This window comes from Tachyglossus aculeatus, chromosome 11 (assembly GCF_015852505.1).
Source record: "Tachyglossus aculeatus isolate mTacAcu1 chromosome 11, mTacAcu1.pri, whole genome shotgun sequence".
Classification (NCBI taxonomy): Eukaryota; Metazoa; Chordata; class Mammalia; order Monotremata; family Tachyglossidae; genus Tachyglossus; species Tachyglossus aculeatus.
In genome coordinates this window covers 19,566,547-19,584,317 of record NC_052076.1, presented here as the reverse complement: position 1 = coordinate 19,584,317, position 17,771 = coordinate 19,566,547, and the positions used below count along the sequence as shown (strand labels likewise).

General features: G+C 48.7%; 1 protein-coding gene and 5 non-coding genes across 6 annotated transcripts; all 6 read left to right on the top strand.

Moving 5' to 3' along the window:
• Positions 1 to 7,791: 7,791 nt before the first annotated feature.
• HSPA8 (heat shock protein family A (Hsp70) member 8) lies at positions 7,792 to 14,941 on the top strand. The gene is made up of 9 exons (XM_038753657.1): positions 7,792 to 7,870; positions 8,914 to 9,123; positions 10,375 to 10,580; positions 11,200 to 11,352; positions 11,456 to 12,011; positions 12,262 to 12,464; positions 12,760 to 12,958; positions 13,450 to 13,682; positions 14,506 to 14,941. The coding sequence occupies exons 2-9, from the start codon at positions 8,919 to 8,921 to the stop codon at positions 14,689 to 14,691; spliced, it is 1,941 nt and encodes a 646-aa protein (XP_038609585.1). The 5' UTR covers positions 7,792 to 7,870; positions 8,914 to 8,918; the 3' UTR covers positions 14,692 to 14,941.
• On the top strand, positions 10,624 to 10,713 carry LOC119935309. The gene has a single exon (XR_005453195.1). It is a non-coding gene; the product is annotated as a small nucleolar RNA SNORD14 (small nucleolar RNA).
• On the top strand, positions 12,099 to 12,188 carry LOC119935334. The gene has a single exon (XR_005453219.1). It is a non-coding gene; the product is annotated as a small nucleolar RNA SNORD14 (small nucleolar RNA).
• Positions 12,585 to 12,680, top strand: LOC119935359. Its single transcript, XR_005453244.1, has one exon. It is a non-coding gene; the product is annotated as a small nucleolar RNA SNORD14 (small nucleolar RNA).
• On the top strand, positions 13,232 to 13,325 carry LOC119935346. Its single transcript, XR_005453231.1, has one exon. It is a non-coding gene; the product is annotated as a small nucleolar RNA SNORD14 (small nucleolar RNA).
• Positions 13,879 to 13,971, top strand: LOC119935322. The gene has a single exon (XR_005453207.1). It is a non-coding gene; the product is annotated as a small nucleolar RNA SNORD14 (small nucleolar RNA).
• Positions 14,942 to 17,771: the final 2,830 nt, after the last annotated feature.

Here is a 17,771-nt window from a genome sequence, read left to right as displayed (position 1 = left end):
AGCAACATTCCATGAAGATGACCTAAGCAGCCGTGAGGGATATGGATTGAAGTTAAGAGAAGCAGGATGGTGTAATGAATAGAGCACGGGCCTGGGCGTCAGAAGGTCATGGGTTCTAATCTCGCCTCTGCCACCTGTCTGTTGTGTGACCTTGGGCAAATCACTTTACTTCTCTGGGCCTCAGTTACCTCATCTGTAAAATGGGGATTGAGACTGTAAGCCCCACATGGGACAGGGACTGTGTCCAACTCAATTTGTTTGTATCCACCCCAGCGCTTAGTAAAGTGCCTGGCACACAGTGAGCACCTAACAGATACCATTATTATTATTATTATTAAGTGGGCAGAGGCCAGAGGCAAGAAGAGCGGCAAGGAGTGGTGAGGCCCGGGATGCCACTGAAAAATCCAGCCTACAGTGGGGTGTGACGGCATAATACTGCCATAATTTTGTGGATGGCCATCCAATTGGGTCAGAATCAGCCTGAACACAAACTTAGGTTCTGATTCTCCCTCAATAGCTCCAGAGCCACAGCATTTCCCCCTCAGACCAAGTGAAAACTTGGACACTGTGCCTGAGCTGCATTATTCTGCGTCAAGAGATTGGGTGCTGGAAGTAAACCACACTGGATAAATAAGAGCATCCATTTCCAAATCAGTACCAGACGGGCCAGCTGAAATGGCCACCCTAATGACTCCTCCTGTCAATACTGTGATGAGTGCTTGGATTAGGGAGAATGGAGAAGAAGGGCCAAGTGCTAAGTGCTTGGGAGAGGACAATACAATAGAATTTGTAGACCTAATCCCCACACACAAGACACTCACAGTCTAGAGGGGGAGATGGACATTAAAATAAATTACAGATAAGGGAAATGGCAGAGTATAAAGACATTTACATAAGTACTATCGGGCTGGGGGTGGGTAACTAACACAAAACACTTACAAGATTCAGATCCAATGGCATAAGCATCTCCTTCTACCTTCAAGACAACTCTATTTGGATGTCGTCCCATCACCACAAGCTTAAAATGTCCAAAACAGAACTCCTTATCTTCCCTGTCCTACCCCTGACTTTCCCATCACTGCAGACAGCACCTCCATCCTTCCTGTCTCATAAACCCATAATCCTGGCATTATGCTTGATTCCACTCTCTCATTCAAGCCACTAATTCAATCTATCACTAAATCCTGTTGGTTCGATCTCTAAAATCTGCCCTTTCCTCTCCGTCCAAACTGTCAGCATGTTACTCCAAGCAGTTATGCTATCCCAACTTGATTATCAGTCTCTCCCCTGCTTCAAAGCCTTATTGAAGGCACATCTCCTCCAAGAGGTCTTCCCTAACTAAACCCTCCTTTTCTCTTTTTCAACTCTCTTCTGCACTGCCCTGACTGGCTCCCTTTATTCATCCTTGAGCCCAGCCCCACAGCACTTATGTACATATCTGTAATTTATGTATTTATTTTAATGTCTCCCCCTCTAAACTGCAAGCTTGCTGTGGGAAGGGAATGTGTCCATTCATTGTTATATTGTACTCTCCCAAGCGCTTAGAACAGTGCTCTACACACATTAAGCACTCTGATTGAACATCAGCCTGCTTGCTGACCTCCCTGCCTCCAGTCTCTCCCCACTCGTCCATACTTCACTCTGCCACCCAGGTCATTTTTCTACAAAAACGTTCTGACAATGTTTCCCCACTCCTCAAGAATTTCCAGTGGTTGCCCATCCACCTCCACATACAAGAAAAACTCCTAACCATAGGCTATAAAGCACTCAATCACCTTACCCACTCCTACCCCACCTCACTGCTCTCTTACTAAAAAACATAGCCCACACACAGCATTTCATAACACCGACCTACTCACTCTTGATCTCATCTATCTTGCCACGGACCTCTCACCCTCATCCTGCCCTCCCTCTTCATATTCAAAAGACAAGTACCCTACCTCCTTCAAAACCTTATTGAAAGCACAACTCCCCCAAGAGATCTTCTGTGACTGTCTTCTTTTCCTTTTCTTCCACTGTTCTGTATCTCCCTGACTTGCTCCCTTTATTCATCCCCCCACCCAGCCCCTCAGTACTTATGTACACATCCAAAATTTATTTATATTAATGTCTATCTTACCCCTTTAGACTATAAGCTTTTGTTGGCAGGGAATGTGTCTGTTATAATTTACCCTCCCAAGTGCTTAGTACTGCTCTGCACATAGTGAGCGCTCAATAAATACAATTGATTGCAGAAGAATGAGCGAATAAAGAAATCAAAGGCTTAGGAGAGGCCTCTTGGAGCAGATGGGATTTTAGTAGGGTTTTGAAGATGGGTGAGTGGCGGTCTATCGGATATGAATGGGGGAGGTTCCATGCCAGAGGGAGGATGTGGGCATGGGATCAATGGCCAGACAGACACACAGGAACAAGTGGTGAGTAGGTTGGTGTTAGAGGAGCAAAGTGTGAAAGTTGGAAGGTAGGAGATCAGAGAGGTAAACTACGGGTAGAGCTGGTTGAATGCTGTGAAGCTGATGGTAAGGACCTGAATGCCATTTATGAATCAAAAAGAAACACCAAACACTGAGTCTAGACCTTAGGAAGCCTCAACTTGCCTAATTTGGATAGCTCACCAGTGGTAGCTGCTCTGGCAATGCTTAGATCAAGGCCCAAGCCTTGAATAATAACAAAACAATAATAATTGTGGCATTTAAGTGCTTCCTATGTGCCAAGCACTACGCTATACACTAGGGTAGCTACAAGATAATCAGGTCCCTCATGGAACTCACAGTCTAAATAGCAAGGAGAGGAGTTATTGAATCCCCACTTTGCAGATGAGGGAACTGAGGCACAGAGAAGTAAAGTAACTTGCCCAAGGTCACACAGCAGGAACCTGGTGGAGCCAGGATTAGAAGCCAGGCCTTCTGACTCCCTGGCCCATGCTCTTTCCACTAGGCCACACTGCTTGAGTGGGGAGAATGTTTCTCCATGGGGCATCAGGCCCAATCAGGCCTAACAACAATCCCCATTATTTTAGAATGAGACAAGAAGCAGTATAGCCTAGTAGCATGGGCTCGGGTTCTAAACCTGATTCCGCCCCTTACCTGCTATGTGACCTTGGACAAGTCACTTAACTTCTCTGTGCCTCCATTTTACCTTCTGTAAAACTTCAAAACTTGTTCTCCCTTTTCCTCAGATTGTGAACCCCACATGGGACAGGGTCTATGTCCGACCTGATTATCTCGTAGCTACCTTAGTGTCATTCCCTTGGAGAACTCATTCACTCTCAGGGCTTCAACTACCATCTCTATGCAGATGATACCCAAATCTACATTTCCTCCCCTGATCACTCTCATTCTCTTCAGGCTCGCATCTCCTCTTGCCTTCAAGACATTTCAACTTGAATACACTCGCATCACCTCAAACTTAGCATGTCCAAAACAGAGCTCCTTTATTTTCCCACCCAAACTCTGTCTTCTCCCTGACTTTTCTGTCACTGTAGACAGCACCACTATCCTTCTCGTCTCACAAGACTGAAGCCTTGGCATTATCCTTGACTCCTCTCTTTCAACCCACATAATCAATCCGCCACCAAATCCTGTCGGTCCCACCTTCATACATGACTAAAATCCACCCTTCCCTCCCCATCCAAACTACTACCACGTTAATAAAGTCACTCATTCTACCCTGCCTAGATTACTGTATCAGCCTCCTTGCTGACCTCCCAATCTCCTGTCTCTCCCCACTACAGTCCATACCTCACTCCACTTTCTACAAAACATTCAGGACATATCACCCCCCACCCCCAAATCTCCAGGGATTGCCTATCTACCTCCATATCAAACAACTACTCCTCACCATTGGCTTTAAAGCATTCCATCACCTTGCTGTCTCCTACCACCCAGCCTGCATACTTCACTCCTCTGGTGCTAACCCTCACACTGTGCCCCATTAATTAATTCACTCATTCAATCGTATTTATTGAACGCTTACTGTGTGCAGAGCACTGTACTAAGAGCTTGGGAAGGACAAATCGGCAACATATAGAGACGGTACCTAGAAGCAGCGTGGCTCAGTGAAAAGAGCCCGGGCTTTGGAGTCAGAGGTCATGGGTTCAAATCCCAGCTCTGCCAATTGCCAACTGTGTAACCTTGGGCAAGTCACTTAACTTCTCTGTGCCTCAGTTACCTCATCTGTAAAATGGGGATAAAGACTGTGAGCCCCCTGTGGGACAACCTGATCACCCTGTAACCTCCCCAGCACTTAGAACAGTGCTTTGCACATAGTAAACACTTCATAAATGCTATCATTATTATTACCCAACAACGTGCTTACAGTCTAGAAGCAGTGTAGCTCAGTGGAAAGAGCATGGGCTTTGGAGTCAGAGGTCATGGGTTCAAATCCCAGCTCTGCTACTTGTCAGCTGTGGGACCTTGGGCAAGTTACTTAACATCTCTGTGCTTCAGTTACCTCATCTGTAAAGTGGGATTAAGACTGTGAGCCCCACGTGAGACAACCTGATCACCTTGTATCCCCCCAGCGCTTAGAATAGTGCTTTGCACATAGTAAGCACTTAACAAATACCATAATCATCATCATCATCACAACAAAACAAAGCAAGTAGACAGGTGTCAATACCTAAAGAATAAATATAAGTATAGCTATATACACATCATTAATCGAGTAATAAATATGTACAAATATATACAAGTGCTGTGGGAGGGGAAGTGGGTAGGACGGGGGGGCGATGGGGAGGGGAAGAGGAGAAGCCCGCACCCTCCACTCCTCTGCCGCTAATCTCCTCACTGTGCCTCATTCTCACCTGTTCCGCCGTCGACGCCCGGCCCACGTCATCCCCCTGGCCTGGAATGCCCTCCCTCCACACATCCGCCAAGCTATCTCTCTTCCTCCCTTCAAAGCCCTACTGAGAGCTCACCTCCTCCAGGAGGCCTTCCCAGACTGAGCCCCCTCCTTCCTCTCCCCCTCCTCCCTGCCTTACCTCCTTCCCCTCCCCACAACACCTGTATATATGTATATGTTTGTACCTATTTATTACTCTATTTATTTTGCTTGTACATATTTATTCTATTCATTTTATTAATATGTTTTGTTTTGTTGTCTGTCTCCCCCTTCTAGACTGTGAGCCCACTGTTGGGTAGGGACCGTCTCTATATGTTGCCAACTTGTACTTCCCAAGCGCTTAGTACAGTGCTCTGCACACAGTAAGCGCTCAATAAATACGAATGAATGAATGAATGGGAAGGTTTCCTGGGGGAGGTGAGCTCTCAGTAGGGCTTTGAAGGGAGGAAGAGAGCTAGTTTGACAGTTGTGTGGAGGGAGGACATTCCAGGCCAGAGGAAGGACGTGGGCCGGGGGTCGACGGTGGGACAGGCAAGAATGAGGCACAGTGAGGAGGTTAGCATCAGAGGTGCGGAGTGTGCGGGCTGGGCTGGAGGAGAGAAGGGAGGTGAGGTAGGAGCGGTCGAGGTGATGGAAAGCCTTGAGTAGTTTTTGCTCATCTCAACTGTCCCGGAGCCAATGTCCTGCCTCTGGCCTGGAATGCCCTCCCTGTTCAAATCCAACAATTGCTCTCCCTGCTTCAAAGCCTTATTGAAGGCCTTTCTCCTCCAAGAAGCCTTCCCAGACTAAGCCCCACTTTTCCTTTTTTCCCACTCCGTTGTGCATCACCACCTTGCTCCCCCACCCAACTATGTATAGATCTGTAATTTTATTTATTTTTACTGATGTCTGTGTTCTTGTATTGATGTGTGCCTCCCTCCCACCCCCCCACTAGACTGTGAGCTCATTGTGTACATATGTATTTGTTTGTACATATTTATTACTCTATTTATTTTACTGGTACATATCTATTCTATTTATTTTATTTTGTTAGTATGTTTGGCTTTGTTCTCTGTCTCCCCCTTTTAGACTGTGAGGCCACTGTTGGGTAGGGACTGTCTGTATATGTTGCCAACTTGTACTTCCCAAGCGCTTAGTACAGTGCTCTGAACACAATAAGCGCTCAATAAATACGATTGATTGATTGTGGGCAGGGATTGTCACAGTTTATTATTGCATTGTACTTTTCCAAGAGCTTAGTACAGTGCTGTGCACACAGTAGGCGCTTAATACAACTGAATTAGTGAATGGTAAAATGTGTGGCACAGAGCTCTTAATAAGTACCGCAATTACCGCTAGGGATTCAAAAACCAATGACTTCTTGGCTGGCAAATACCCCAGGCAGGGCCTGGTATCCTGCTGTTCTTGTACCAGGCTCAAGACCTCAGAATGAGCCTATTCTCATTTTTATTCAAAATCCCTGCTCATTTAATGGGAGAGAAGAAAGCAGGGAGAATGGAAGATTGACATTCTATTCTAGCCATCTCCCAGGACTGTTCCCTCCTGTGTCTTCTCCCTCCCAAGGGAAAGGACTAGTAACAATAATTGTAGTATATGTTTAACCTTTTACTAGGTGCCACATCCCATGTTAAACAATATAAAACGATTAGACTCGGTCCGGTCCCATATGGGGCTCACAGTCTGAGGGGGAGGAAGTATTAGATTCCACCTTTTACAGATGAGAAAACTGACTTTTAGACTGTGAGCCCACCTTTTAGACTGTGAGCCCACTGTTGGGTAGGGACTGTCTCTATATGTTGCCAACTTGTACTTCCCAAGCGCTTAGTACAGTGCTCTGCACACAGTAATTGCTCAATAAATACGATTGATTGATTGACAGTACAAGGTAAGTGACTTGCCTAAGGCCAACACAGCAGTTACTTGGCAAATTATGTTATGTTGCCAACTTGTGCTTCCCAGGCGCTTGGTACAGTGCTCTGCACACAGTAATTGCTCAATAAATACGATTGATTGATTGATTGATTGACAGTACAAGGTAAGTGACTTGCCTAAGGCCAACACAGCAGTTACTTGGCAAATTATGTTATGTTGCCAACTTGTACTTCCCAAGCGCTTAGTACAGTGCTCTGCACACAGTAAGCGCTCAATAAATACGATTGATTGGCAGAACCAGGATTAGAAGACAAGTCTCCTTATATCCAGGGCGTGATACCTTTATACCCTTTCCCCTAGGGGCCGCTGCTTTCCCCGTGGACAGGAGAAGGTCTCTGAAGCCCCAACACAGAGGTCTCCTCTCTGGGACCATGGGCCAAATGCTCCATGCGGCCTGAGGGAGCAGTCCGCCATTTCGTCCCAACCTCATCTCTGCCCCCACGGAAATTATTGACGCAAGCGCGGTGGGAGGCGGCGGCACTAGCCGCGAAAGCAAGAGCTCCAAACTGCGTATATCCGGACCGTCGGCATCTAGTTCTTCGCTTTCTTATTAATACATCAGCCAGTCCCATGGCGTGACTGGTTCTCCGCGGCGCCCTTTTCACCCCCCTTCCTCTTCGCCCCCTCCCTGTCGGCGTTCCCCACCCTCCCCCATTCCTAGGGATGTCTGTCCGCCCTTCCGCCTCTGCTCAGCAGCCCCTCGGCTTCCCGCGCGCGGGTTCCTAAAAGCCCCGCCCGCTTCTCCTTCCTCTTCCTCCTTCCTCCTTCCCCTCCCCCGCCCAACCCTTCCCCAGGGGCCGAGCGGGGGCGAGAATGAAGGTTCGAGAACGCAGAGGCCGCGCGTCACAGAGACCAGGGGCGGAGGCAGGAGGGAGGAGGCGTGTCCAGGGAGAGGAAGCTGCCGTGGCGATTGGCCCGAGGGCCCCTGGTCGCCAAGACCATTGGTTAGAAAGCCAGTGATGGGCGGCAGGAGAGGGTGGATCTGTTCTGGAAGGTTCTGTGCGAGGCTATAAAGGGTCGGGGGCGGGAGGAAGCCGGTCTCATTCAACGCAGCGGCTACCCTGCGGACTCTTTTGCACAGTATCGGCCCGGACCCCAGGTAATGGACTTGCGGCCTTCGCGGTGATTGTTAAAAGAAGCCTTTCCCGGAGTCTGTGAGGGAGAGACCCTGCGGGCAGTTTGTGGCGGGGGACAGGTTACAAGGGCCTTCTTTATTTAGACCAAAATGCTGAAGTCATGAATTGTCTGATGGGGCGGGCGGGAGAAGAGGGGTAAATGGATCGATCACCCAGGTTCCAGTTGTTTGCTGGGAGGTCGGGAAAAATAAGACTTGGGGTGGCTGGATCACCGTGATTGTCAGTGACTGTAGTGTACTGGGGGACACAGTGGAGCAAGATGGCGCGGGGGATGTTGGGGCTTGCAGTCTCCTCGGCTGGGAGTCGCAGGGGTCACCGAGATGTGCCCTGAGAGAGGTATTTTAGTGGACGGCGTGGGCCACGTGGGCTCTCGGTGGCGCATTATGGGCAATGTAGTTCCAAGGCTTCTTCCTACCCCTCCCATTCGCGGCCTAACCACATGGCTTCTCCGCAGTTTGAGACCGATCGCGGTGTTTTGCCCCCTGAGATTGGTTTGGGGCCAAGGCCCAGAGTGCACGGCCCAAGAGGAGCCTGTTGGGTTGGGGGAAAGGAGGCGACCCTTGGCCTTGCTGGTCAGATTTGGCACCAAGTGCGTGCCCAGCCTCCCTGACGGGAACAGGAAATACCGTTTCGTGAGTGGTGCTAGGAGCTTCCCTAGGAAAGGCCGCCCCATGTGGGCCACCCCAGCCCCACCCCACTTAACGATGTTAATGACTAGCCCTGCTCCAGTCTATCGTATTCTCCCAAGTGCTTAGTGCATTGTTTCCCGCTGTAAATATTTAAATAGTGCTAAATAAGCATTTAGTACTGGCTTTTCCTAAACCCCCGGCTCGTGCCCTTGCTCTGTGGTGAACTTGGGCACAGTCCATCAGTCCATGTGGCTTGGCCAATAGGTGAAAGTGGAGGCAAGAGACTCCCCCTAGCGATGGGCCAGTTGAAAAGCCGCAGTCAAGGCAACTGGTCCCTGCTGTTAACCGGTTTGCCAAACTCTGACGCTTCTTTTCAGGCACAATGTCGAAGGGACCTTCAGTTGGCATTGATCTCGGCACCACCTACTCCTGCGTAGGAGTCTTCCAGCATGGAAAAGTGGAAATCATTGCCAATGACCAGGGAAATCGAACCACCCCCAGTTACGTCGCCTTCACAGACACAGAGCGTCTTATTGGAGATGCTGCAAAGAATCAAGTTGCGATGAACCCCACCAATACGGTTTTTGGTAAGTAACACTTTAAAATTCAGAAGCTTGACATGAACTAATGCAATCTGTTAGTAGGAACTGAGTGGCTATTTGCAGAAAGCTGTGCTTATTCTTAAAGAGTGTCCCGGCAATGGGTGGAAGCCAAGTGGGCCCTGAGGATTAAAAAGTGTATTTCGCGGGGTGGGTGGGGAAGGCTTCTGAAGAGCCCTACATGGGTAGGGCAAAAGATTAGATCAAGTCATAATTCTTGCTTTGCACTTGGCCAGGGTGGAGGGTTTCCGGAAATGACTTCCTGATTCAACTAAAGCAGCCACATCTTCACTCTGGAGACTTAGCAGTAATCGTTTCTAGCCAGGAAGTCCACAAAAGCAGTTCACACCCAGCTTGTTCACTTCCAAACTTCTTATCAGCCTTAGTAACTCTAGCTTTGTTACAAATGGCTGAAATGTGTGACAACTAAGTAAACCTGATCTTCAGAGGGACAGTATCACAGTTGAGATTCCATATTAAGGGGCACTTTAGGAAATGTTGCTGGGTTTGGGTCACTGGTTCCCTGGGTTTAAAGTGGTGGCATGTCTCAAGCATTGTTTTAAGTGCTGGGGTAGACACAAATTAACCAAACTGGGACTTTCTATTTTGGAGGGAGAATAGGGATGGTAACACCATTTTACAGATGAGGAAATTGAGTCACGTTAAATGATAGTGGTTTGGCTAAATCCTTACTGTGCAACTCCCACGCCTGTATTCCATCTACTTGGCAACAGCTACCTTTCTTGAGTGACTCACCCAAGGTCACACAGCAGCTTGTGGTAGAACTGGGATTAGAACCTAGATCATCAGTCCCATGCTTTCCATGAGGTAATGCTACTTCTCACAGCTTCTAGCTAAAAGTGGGCTTTCCTTGGGGAGTCCTTTATACTAAGGTCACATCTGCCTATTCGTTTTTTTTTAAAAAATGGTATTTGGAGGGCTGTTTATATGCCAGGCACTGGGGTAGATACAAGTAATCAGGTTGGACACAGTCTCTGTCCTATATGGCTCAGTGTTAATCACTGTTCTAGGGGTGAGAAGTGGGGTGTAGAAGTGAAGGGATTGCTCTAGAGTCACACAGCAGACAAGTGGTGGAGCTAGGATTAGAACCCAGGTCTATCATCCCAGACTCTTTCTATCCTCTTAAGCCATGCTGCTTCTCAGTTGGCCTAGTGGGTAGAGAAGCTTCTCTTGCTGCTCTGGTGCCAGGCAATCACTCATGCCCTTGGTTCCTTTTAGATGCCAAGCGTCTGATTGGCCGGCGATTTGATGATGCGGTTGTCCAGTCAGATATGAAGCATTGGCCCTTCACGGTGGTGAATGATGCAGGCAGGCCAAAGGTCCAGGTGGAGTACAAAGGGGAGACCAAAAGCTTCTATCCAGAAGAGGTGTCATCTATGGTCCTGACAAAGATGAAGGAAATTGCTGAAGCTTATCTTGGGAAGGTAAGACCTATTTAGATTGGCTTGTATTAAGGGAGCTCCTTGATCGCTGTGATGAGTATTTCCAAAACCATTCGTAGTTTCCACCAGAAGTTGACTAATGATGGCTAAGTACCTTCCTTGGATGTCTGAGCGATCATTAGAAGGGCCTTGATTGACAAAACTTTTCCTGGCCAGACTTTTAATAATGACAACAATAATGATAATGGTGTTAAGCACTTACTATGTGTGAAGCACTGTTCTGAGTGCTGGGGGGAGGTGGGGGGGCGGATGCAAGGTGATCAGGTTGTCCCACTGTCTTCATCCCCATTTTACAGATGAGGGAACTGAAACATGAAGTGAAGTGACTTGCCCAAGGTAACACAGCTGACAAGTGGCTGGGATTCGAACCCATATTTCTTGACTCCCAAGCCCGTGCTCTTTCCACTGAGCCATGCTAGATTTGAAACTGCCATAATGTAGCCATCCAAGATGGCTGCCCTGGAGGCCATTTTGATGTCCTGTGTGATTTGATCATTGCCTCTTGAAACCTAGGCTTGGATGTGTTTTGTGATTTAGTTTGTATAGTGGCTGTAATTTTTTGCAGGGCATATCTTGACTTTTTCAAAACCTTCCTCTGCAGACAGTCACTAATGCTGTGGTCACAGTCCCAGCTTACTTCAATGATTCCCAACGTCAGGCGACCAAAGATGCGGGAACAATTGCTGGTCTCAATGTGCTCCGTATCATCAATGAGCCAACTGCCGCTGCTATTGCTTATGGCTTGGACAAGAAGGTAGGTAGAATGACTGGAATAGAGCTGGTTCCCCCTCCTGCCCAAGCAATAGCTTCAAATTTGGGCAGTCACTTAACATCTAAAATTGCCTTGTCTGGCCTAGGTTGGTGCCGAGAGAAATGTGTTGATCTTTGACCTTGGAGGTGGTACCTTTGATGTCTCCATCCTCACCATTGAAGATGGGATCTTTGAAGTGAAGTCAACAGCTGGAGATACCCACCTGGGTGGGGAGGACTTTGACAACCGCATGGTCAATCATTTCATTGCCGAGTTCAAGCGCAAGCACAAGAAGGACATCAGTGAGAACAAGCGTGCCGTCCGCCGCCTGCGTACCGCTTGTGAGCGAGCCAAACGCACCCTTTCCTCCAGCACCCAGGCCAGCATTGAGATTGATTCCCTCTACGAGGGCATCGACTTCTACACCTCCATTACACGAGCCCGCTTCGAAGAGCTGAATGCTGATCTGTTCCGTGGCACCCTGGATCCCGTGGAGAAGGCCCTGCGAGATGCCAAGCTCGATAAGTCCCAAATCCATGATATCGTCCTGGTTGGCGGCTCCACCCGCATCCCCAAGATCCAGAAACTCCTACAGGACTTCTTCAATGGCAAGGAGCTGAACAAGAGTATCAATCCGGATGAGGCTGTTGCCTACGGTGCAGGTAATTTGTCCTGAAGTGTCTTGGGCTCCCGTGGGAGGAAGAAATCCAGCTGGCCTGGTTTGTCAGGTCTACTTCCAAAATGTAGTATCGCTGTGATGAATGCTTCCAAAACCATTCGTAGTTTCCACCAGAAGGTGACTGATGATGGCCAAGTTCCTTCCTTGGATGTCTGAGCGAGACTCCCTCGTGCTCCTGGGGTCATCTTGGGTCTCCCGGTCCATTATGCTAACTTGTTTGTCTTCTCTTTCAGCTGTCCAGGCGGCCATTCTGTCAGGAGACAAGTCTGAGAATGTGCAGGATCTTCTCCTGTTGGATGTGACCCCCCTGTCCCTGGGAATTGAAACAGCAGGAGGGGTCATGACTGTCTTGATCAAGCGCAACACCACCATCCCCACCAAGCAGACACAGACTTTCACCACCTACTCAGACAACCAGCCTGGTGTACTCATTCAGGTAAGTCTTTACACAGGACCTGACTGCACCCTTGCTGCCCCAACCCTCTTTGCCTGAGCAATCTACCCTTAGGTTGGACTGCCTGGCTTGGTGCCCAGCTGTTGCTATGTAGGGCTTTTGTCGCTGTGATGAAAATGACCACAAACCATTCGTAGTTTCCACCAGAAGTTGAAAGACGTGTGTTGGCCCAAGTTCCTTCCTTGGATGTCTGAGCGACTTCTCTGTCCTGCCATCCACATTGCTTGAGTTGGCTCATCTGGTTGACCTGGCTTACACCTTGCCCCCTCATCCCCAGGTTTATGAAGGTGAGAGAGCCATGACCAAGGACAACAACCTGCTTGGGAAGTTTGAGTTGACTGGCATCCCTCCTGCTCCCCGAGGTGTGCCTCAGATCGAGGTCACCTTTGACATTGATGCCAATGGCATCCTGAATGTGTCTGCTGTGGACAAGAGCACAGGCAAGGAAAACAAGATCACAATCACCAACGACAAAGGTGAGTTCTGGTACTAAGTGCTTACTTTGGGCCAGGCACTGTGGTTACAAAATAACAGGTTGTACACAGGGCTGATGTTTTACAGACAAGGTGATTTGCCCAAAGTCTTGTGGCAGAATTGGGATTAGAACCCACATTCTGATTTCTTGGGGCCATTCTCTGTCCACTAGGCACACTGCTGGGCTGAGTAGGGAATCAGCCACCTGGGCTAGGTTATGTGGTCACCTGAAACAGGACACAACACCTTTTAAGTGGTGGGAAAAGTCCAGAGGTCTGCTATGATGCAATGATCCAAACCATTCGTAGTTTCCACCTGAAGTCCTAAGACTCATGTTGGCCCAAGTTCCTTCCTTGGATGTCTGAGCGGCTGGATTAACCACTATTTTGGAATGCAAAGCTTCATCAAGCACTTGTAGTCCTTAGTGACTGTTAGAACCACAGCATAGATGGGGCTAAGAGGCTAACTGAACCCAAAACACCTCTTGCCACAGGGCGTCTGAGTAAAGAAGACATCGAACGCATGGTGCAGGAGGCAGAGAAATACAAAGCTGAAGATGAGAAGCAGAGAGACAAGGTGTCTTCCAAGAACTCCCTTGAGTCTTATGCTTTCAACATGAAGGCAACAGTTGAGGATGAGAAGCTCCAGGGCAAGATCAGTGATGAGGATAAGCAGAAAATCCTGGACAAATGCAACGAAATCATCAACTGGCTGGATAAGAACCAGGTAAGTCTGGTGGCCTGCATGGCTCATTACTTAGCACCCATAGTAAGAGGATTTGAGTCTTTGAGTGTTTCAATGTCAATGCCCACAAAAGGCACCAGGGCCTGAAGTCCCAAGTCTAAGGTGGGTCTGCAGTTCAGTGTTGACTACAGGCTTTCTGAAACCTGAATGATATTGGGCAATTTTGGCAGTTACATGGTCGCTATGATGAAAGATTCCAAAACCATTCGTAGTTTCCACCAGAAGTTGACACATGTTGGCTTAAAAGTTCCTTCCTTGGATGTCTGAGCGACTAGACTAGAACTAGTGCCCTACCCTCCCTGTAGAGCTGTTCAGGCAGTTCATTCAATTGTATTTATTGAGCGCTTACTGTGTGCAGAGCACTGTACTAAGCACTTGGGAAGTACAAGTTGGTGACATACTGTACTCAACAATGGGCTTACAGTCTAGAGGATGGGCTTAATTGTGTTGCTGGAGCCAACTTTGCTTGCCTCTAGTGGGTAAGCCACAAAGCTAAGCTCCCAGGTTAATAAATGGAATTGAGCACAGCATTGGACTATAAGCACTAAATTGGTTAACACCCCCCCCCCCCCCCCCCCCCCACTACCCTCAAGGAGCTTACTCAAGTGTAACAGGAGGATCTTGTGGTCCTGTTTGCTGCCCTTAGAGGATACTACTGGCATGGGGTCTCCTGCACCTACCCGTAGCTATGCTCTGCTCTTCAGTGTTTGGGGATGGGGGTCAAATACTGGCCTGGCCATCAAGACTCCTATGGATTGAGCTCTCCTGACCTGTTTTTTCCCCCCTCCTCCCCTGTGCTTAACAGACTGCTGAAAAGGAAGAGTTTGAACACCAACAGAAGGAGCTGGAGAAGGTGTGCAACCCCATCATCACCAAACTGTACCAGAGTGCAGGTGGCATGCCTGGTGGGATGCCCGGGGGCTTCCCTGGTGGTGCAGCCCCTCCCTCTGGTGGAGCATCCTCTGGTCCCACCATCGAGGAGGTTGACTAAGCTCCCCAGGAGAAAGCATGTTCCACACCAGGCTCTAAACCACTCAGAAGGACCCCAATTTGGAGCCAGGGCTGGGTGCAGCAGCAACTCAAAACTCCCCTTTGAGTGGCTGGGTCATCTTTCCAGGCATTCTGAATACTTGAATGTACACAGGGAGAGGAGTGAACACCATCGCACTTTATCAGTACTGTAAACAAGTGGAAATGCAATTCATGTCCTGAACAATAAATCCTATTTAATTGGCACCATACAACTGAGTCTGGCTCCTGGTGTTCTCCTGCATTCATCCTGTGGACCCCCTACCCCTAATGATGTGCTTACTATGTGCCAAGCACTGTTCTAAGCACTGGGGGGATACCAGGTAATCAAGTTGTCCCACACGGGTTTTACAGTCTTAATCCTCATTTTACGGATGAGGTAACAGGTACAGAGAAGTTAAGTGACTTGCACAAAGTCACAGCTGAGTGGTACCTGTGGCAGAGCTGGGATTAGAACCCATGACCTGGCTCCCAAGCCCGTGCTTGTTCCACTCTGCACTGACATGCTGCTCCACAACATCTACCACCCTGAACAGAGCTGTGGGTGGATTCTGTCTTTAAGGAGGCCCTGTTTCCTGGTCCCTTATCTTGGGAGGCAATGCCTACTGGATTGAGTATTCCCTCCTTCCCTGCTATCTTTCTTACCCCTACTTAAGGCCATAGTAAAGCTTTGGGGCTGCAAGAGATCCTAATAAGGTGGGTTTGGTGGGCAGGTGCTGGCCGTGTAACCTACTGCCTCACTGGAGGTGTATGGTCTGCTGGCCCTGCTGGGAAGGAGACATTGGATGGGAATGCAGTATCCTCTGGGTATGTTTTGGCTTTATTCCCCCCTCATCCCTTCCCTCCCACTTGCCCGTAATTACCTAAGGTTTGTGGGCAGCAGAGGATGGTGGGGCTGGGATTAGAATCTCTAGGCCTGTACTCAGACCAGTTTGTTCCTGGGGAGGCATGACAACCAGCTCCCAGGGGATCCCAATTTACCTAAGTGACCTAGTCTAGTATTTTTTTTCCCCCCTCCCCCTATGGTGCCTCCTTTTCTAAGCTAAGTGGAGTAGCTCTGGAGGGGACTTTTTCCCTCAATACCAGCCACCCCTTTATACCAGCTGGAATGACTTCCAGGAGGGATTGGACAGATGAGAGCCAGCATCTTTTCTCTGGCCTGGAATGCCCTGTCACCTGAAGGGTAGTTACACTTCCCCAACTTCAAAGCTTTATTGAAAGCTTTTGCTTATTGAAAGGCATCTCCAAGAGGCCTTTGCTAAGCCATCCATATCCCACTCCTGTGTTGCCCTGACTTGTTTCCTTTATCCATTTTTTTCCCCACAGCACTTATACACATTTAGGATTGTATTAAGTATGTCTTCCCCTCATGGATTACATTGTCTGATTGTATTCACCCAAATGTTTATTATAGTGCTCTTCACAGTAAATCCTCTTACGACTGCACAGGCCTAGAGAGCAGCAGGAGGGAGATGATTGGTTTTGTAAACTTATGTATTACAAATGCAACTGTTCAAAGTGAGGTCTCCATGCTTTTCCTCCTTAGACTGAGACCTGTTTCACAACAAGTCTGCTTGATATATCTTCTGTCTATCCCAGATTTTAGCAAGGTATATGTGCAGGGCACTAGTTGTTGGGAGCTTATAAACTCTTTTGCATCCAGCCTTCTCTCTACCATAGCTCACCTTACTCAGACAATGTGAGCCTGTTGGGGAGCAGGGGCTCAGGGCTCTGTCCTTACCCACTACCCTCGCTCCATAGCCAGGGCTGGGGAGATAGGAGGAGCTACTACTAGGAAAACAGATGGGGTTACTCACATTGGTCTCTTTCTAATAGTATTAAGTGCTTACTAGGTGCCAGACACTACTTTGCCCTGGAGTAAATACAAGCTACTCAGATGGGAGGCATGGAGAAGTTAAGTGACTTGCCCAAGGACACAAAATCCAAGTGAGAGCTGTGATTAGAACCCTGGTCCTGGATACCAGGCCAGTACTCCATCTAATGGGCCATACTGCTTCTCTTCCTCCTGTTTCTCCCCTACTCTTTGTCTCTTTCCCTCCCATCTCTCTGACTACCTCCCCTCTGCCTATCTCTTTAGCTGTCGCTTTCTCTGCTCTGTTTCTTTGTCTTTGTCGCTTCCTGGGCCTAAATTCAGGAAGCCAAGCAGTTCTTGCTATCCCTGAGCTGCCTTCATATATGGAAGAAGTGATGTCATGGGGCAGCCAGTAGGGTTCAGTGGTGGGAGTGAATGGGCTCCAGGGAAGAAAGCTGGGACAACAGCTGCACTGAAGCGGCACAGGTAGGCTCAGCATGGAGGCTGCAGGCAGTACAACTGCAAGGTAGATGCTTGTTGGGTGGAGGCCATAGGTCACAGGTGCAGCTGGTGGGTGGGAGGCCATTCATTCAATCATTGAGTGCTTACTCTGCAGGGCACTGTACTAAGCGCTTGGAAAGTATAAGTTGGCAACAGAGACAGTCCCTACCCAACAACGGGCTCAAAGTCTAGAAGGGGGAGACAGTAAAATAAAACAAGTAAACAGGTGTCGATACCATCAAAATCCATAAAATTATAGATATATAGGCATTAATAAAATAGAGTAAGCAGATATAAGTGTGGGGTAGGGTGGAGAGGGAGTGGGGGCGATGGGGAAGGGAGGGAGGAGGAGCAGAGGATGGGGGGGCTTAGTCTGGGAAGGCCTCCTGGAGGAAGTGAGCTCTCAGTAGGACTTTGAAGGGAGGAAGAGAGCTAGTTTGGCAGATGTGAGGAGGGAGCGCTTTCTAGGCCAGAGGTAGGACATGGGCCAGGGGTCAACAGCAGGACAGGTGAGAACAAGGCACAGTGAGGAGGTTAGGGGCAGAGGGTGCGAGCTGGGCTGTAGAAGGAGAGGAGGGAGGCGAGGTAGGAGCGGGTGAGGTGATGGGGAGCCTTGAAGCCAAGAGTGAGGAGTTTTTGCTTCATATGAAGGCTGATGGGCAATCACTGGAGATTTTTGAGGAGGGGGGTGACATGCCCAGAGCATTTCTGTAGAAAGATAATTTGGG

What these genes read in the sequence shown, in the direction of transcription:
- HSPA8 (XM_038753657.1), top strand. Translation starts at nt 8,919, where the DNA reads ATGTCGAAGGGACCTTCAGTTGGCATTGATCTCGGCACCACCTACTCC. An exon ending in CTTATGGCTTGGACAAGAAG is followed by an intron (nt 11,353 to 11,455) that starts GTAGGTAGAATG and finishes TGTCTGGCCTAG; the next exon opens with GTTGGTGCCGAGAGAAATGT. An exon ending in AGCCTGGTGTACTCATTCAG is followed by an intron (nt 12,465 to 12,759) that starts GTAAGTCTTTAC and finishes CCTCATCCCCAG; the next exon opens with GTTTATGAAGGTGAGAGAGC.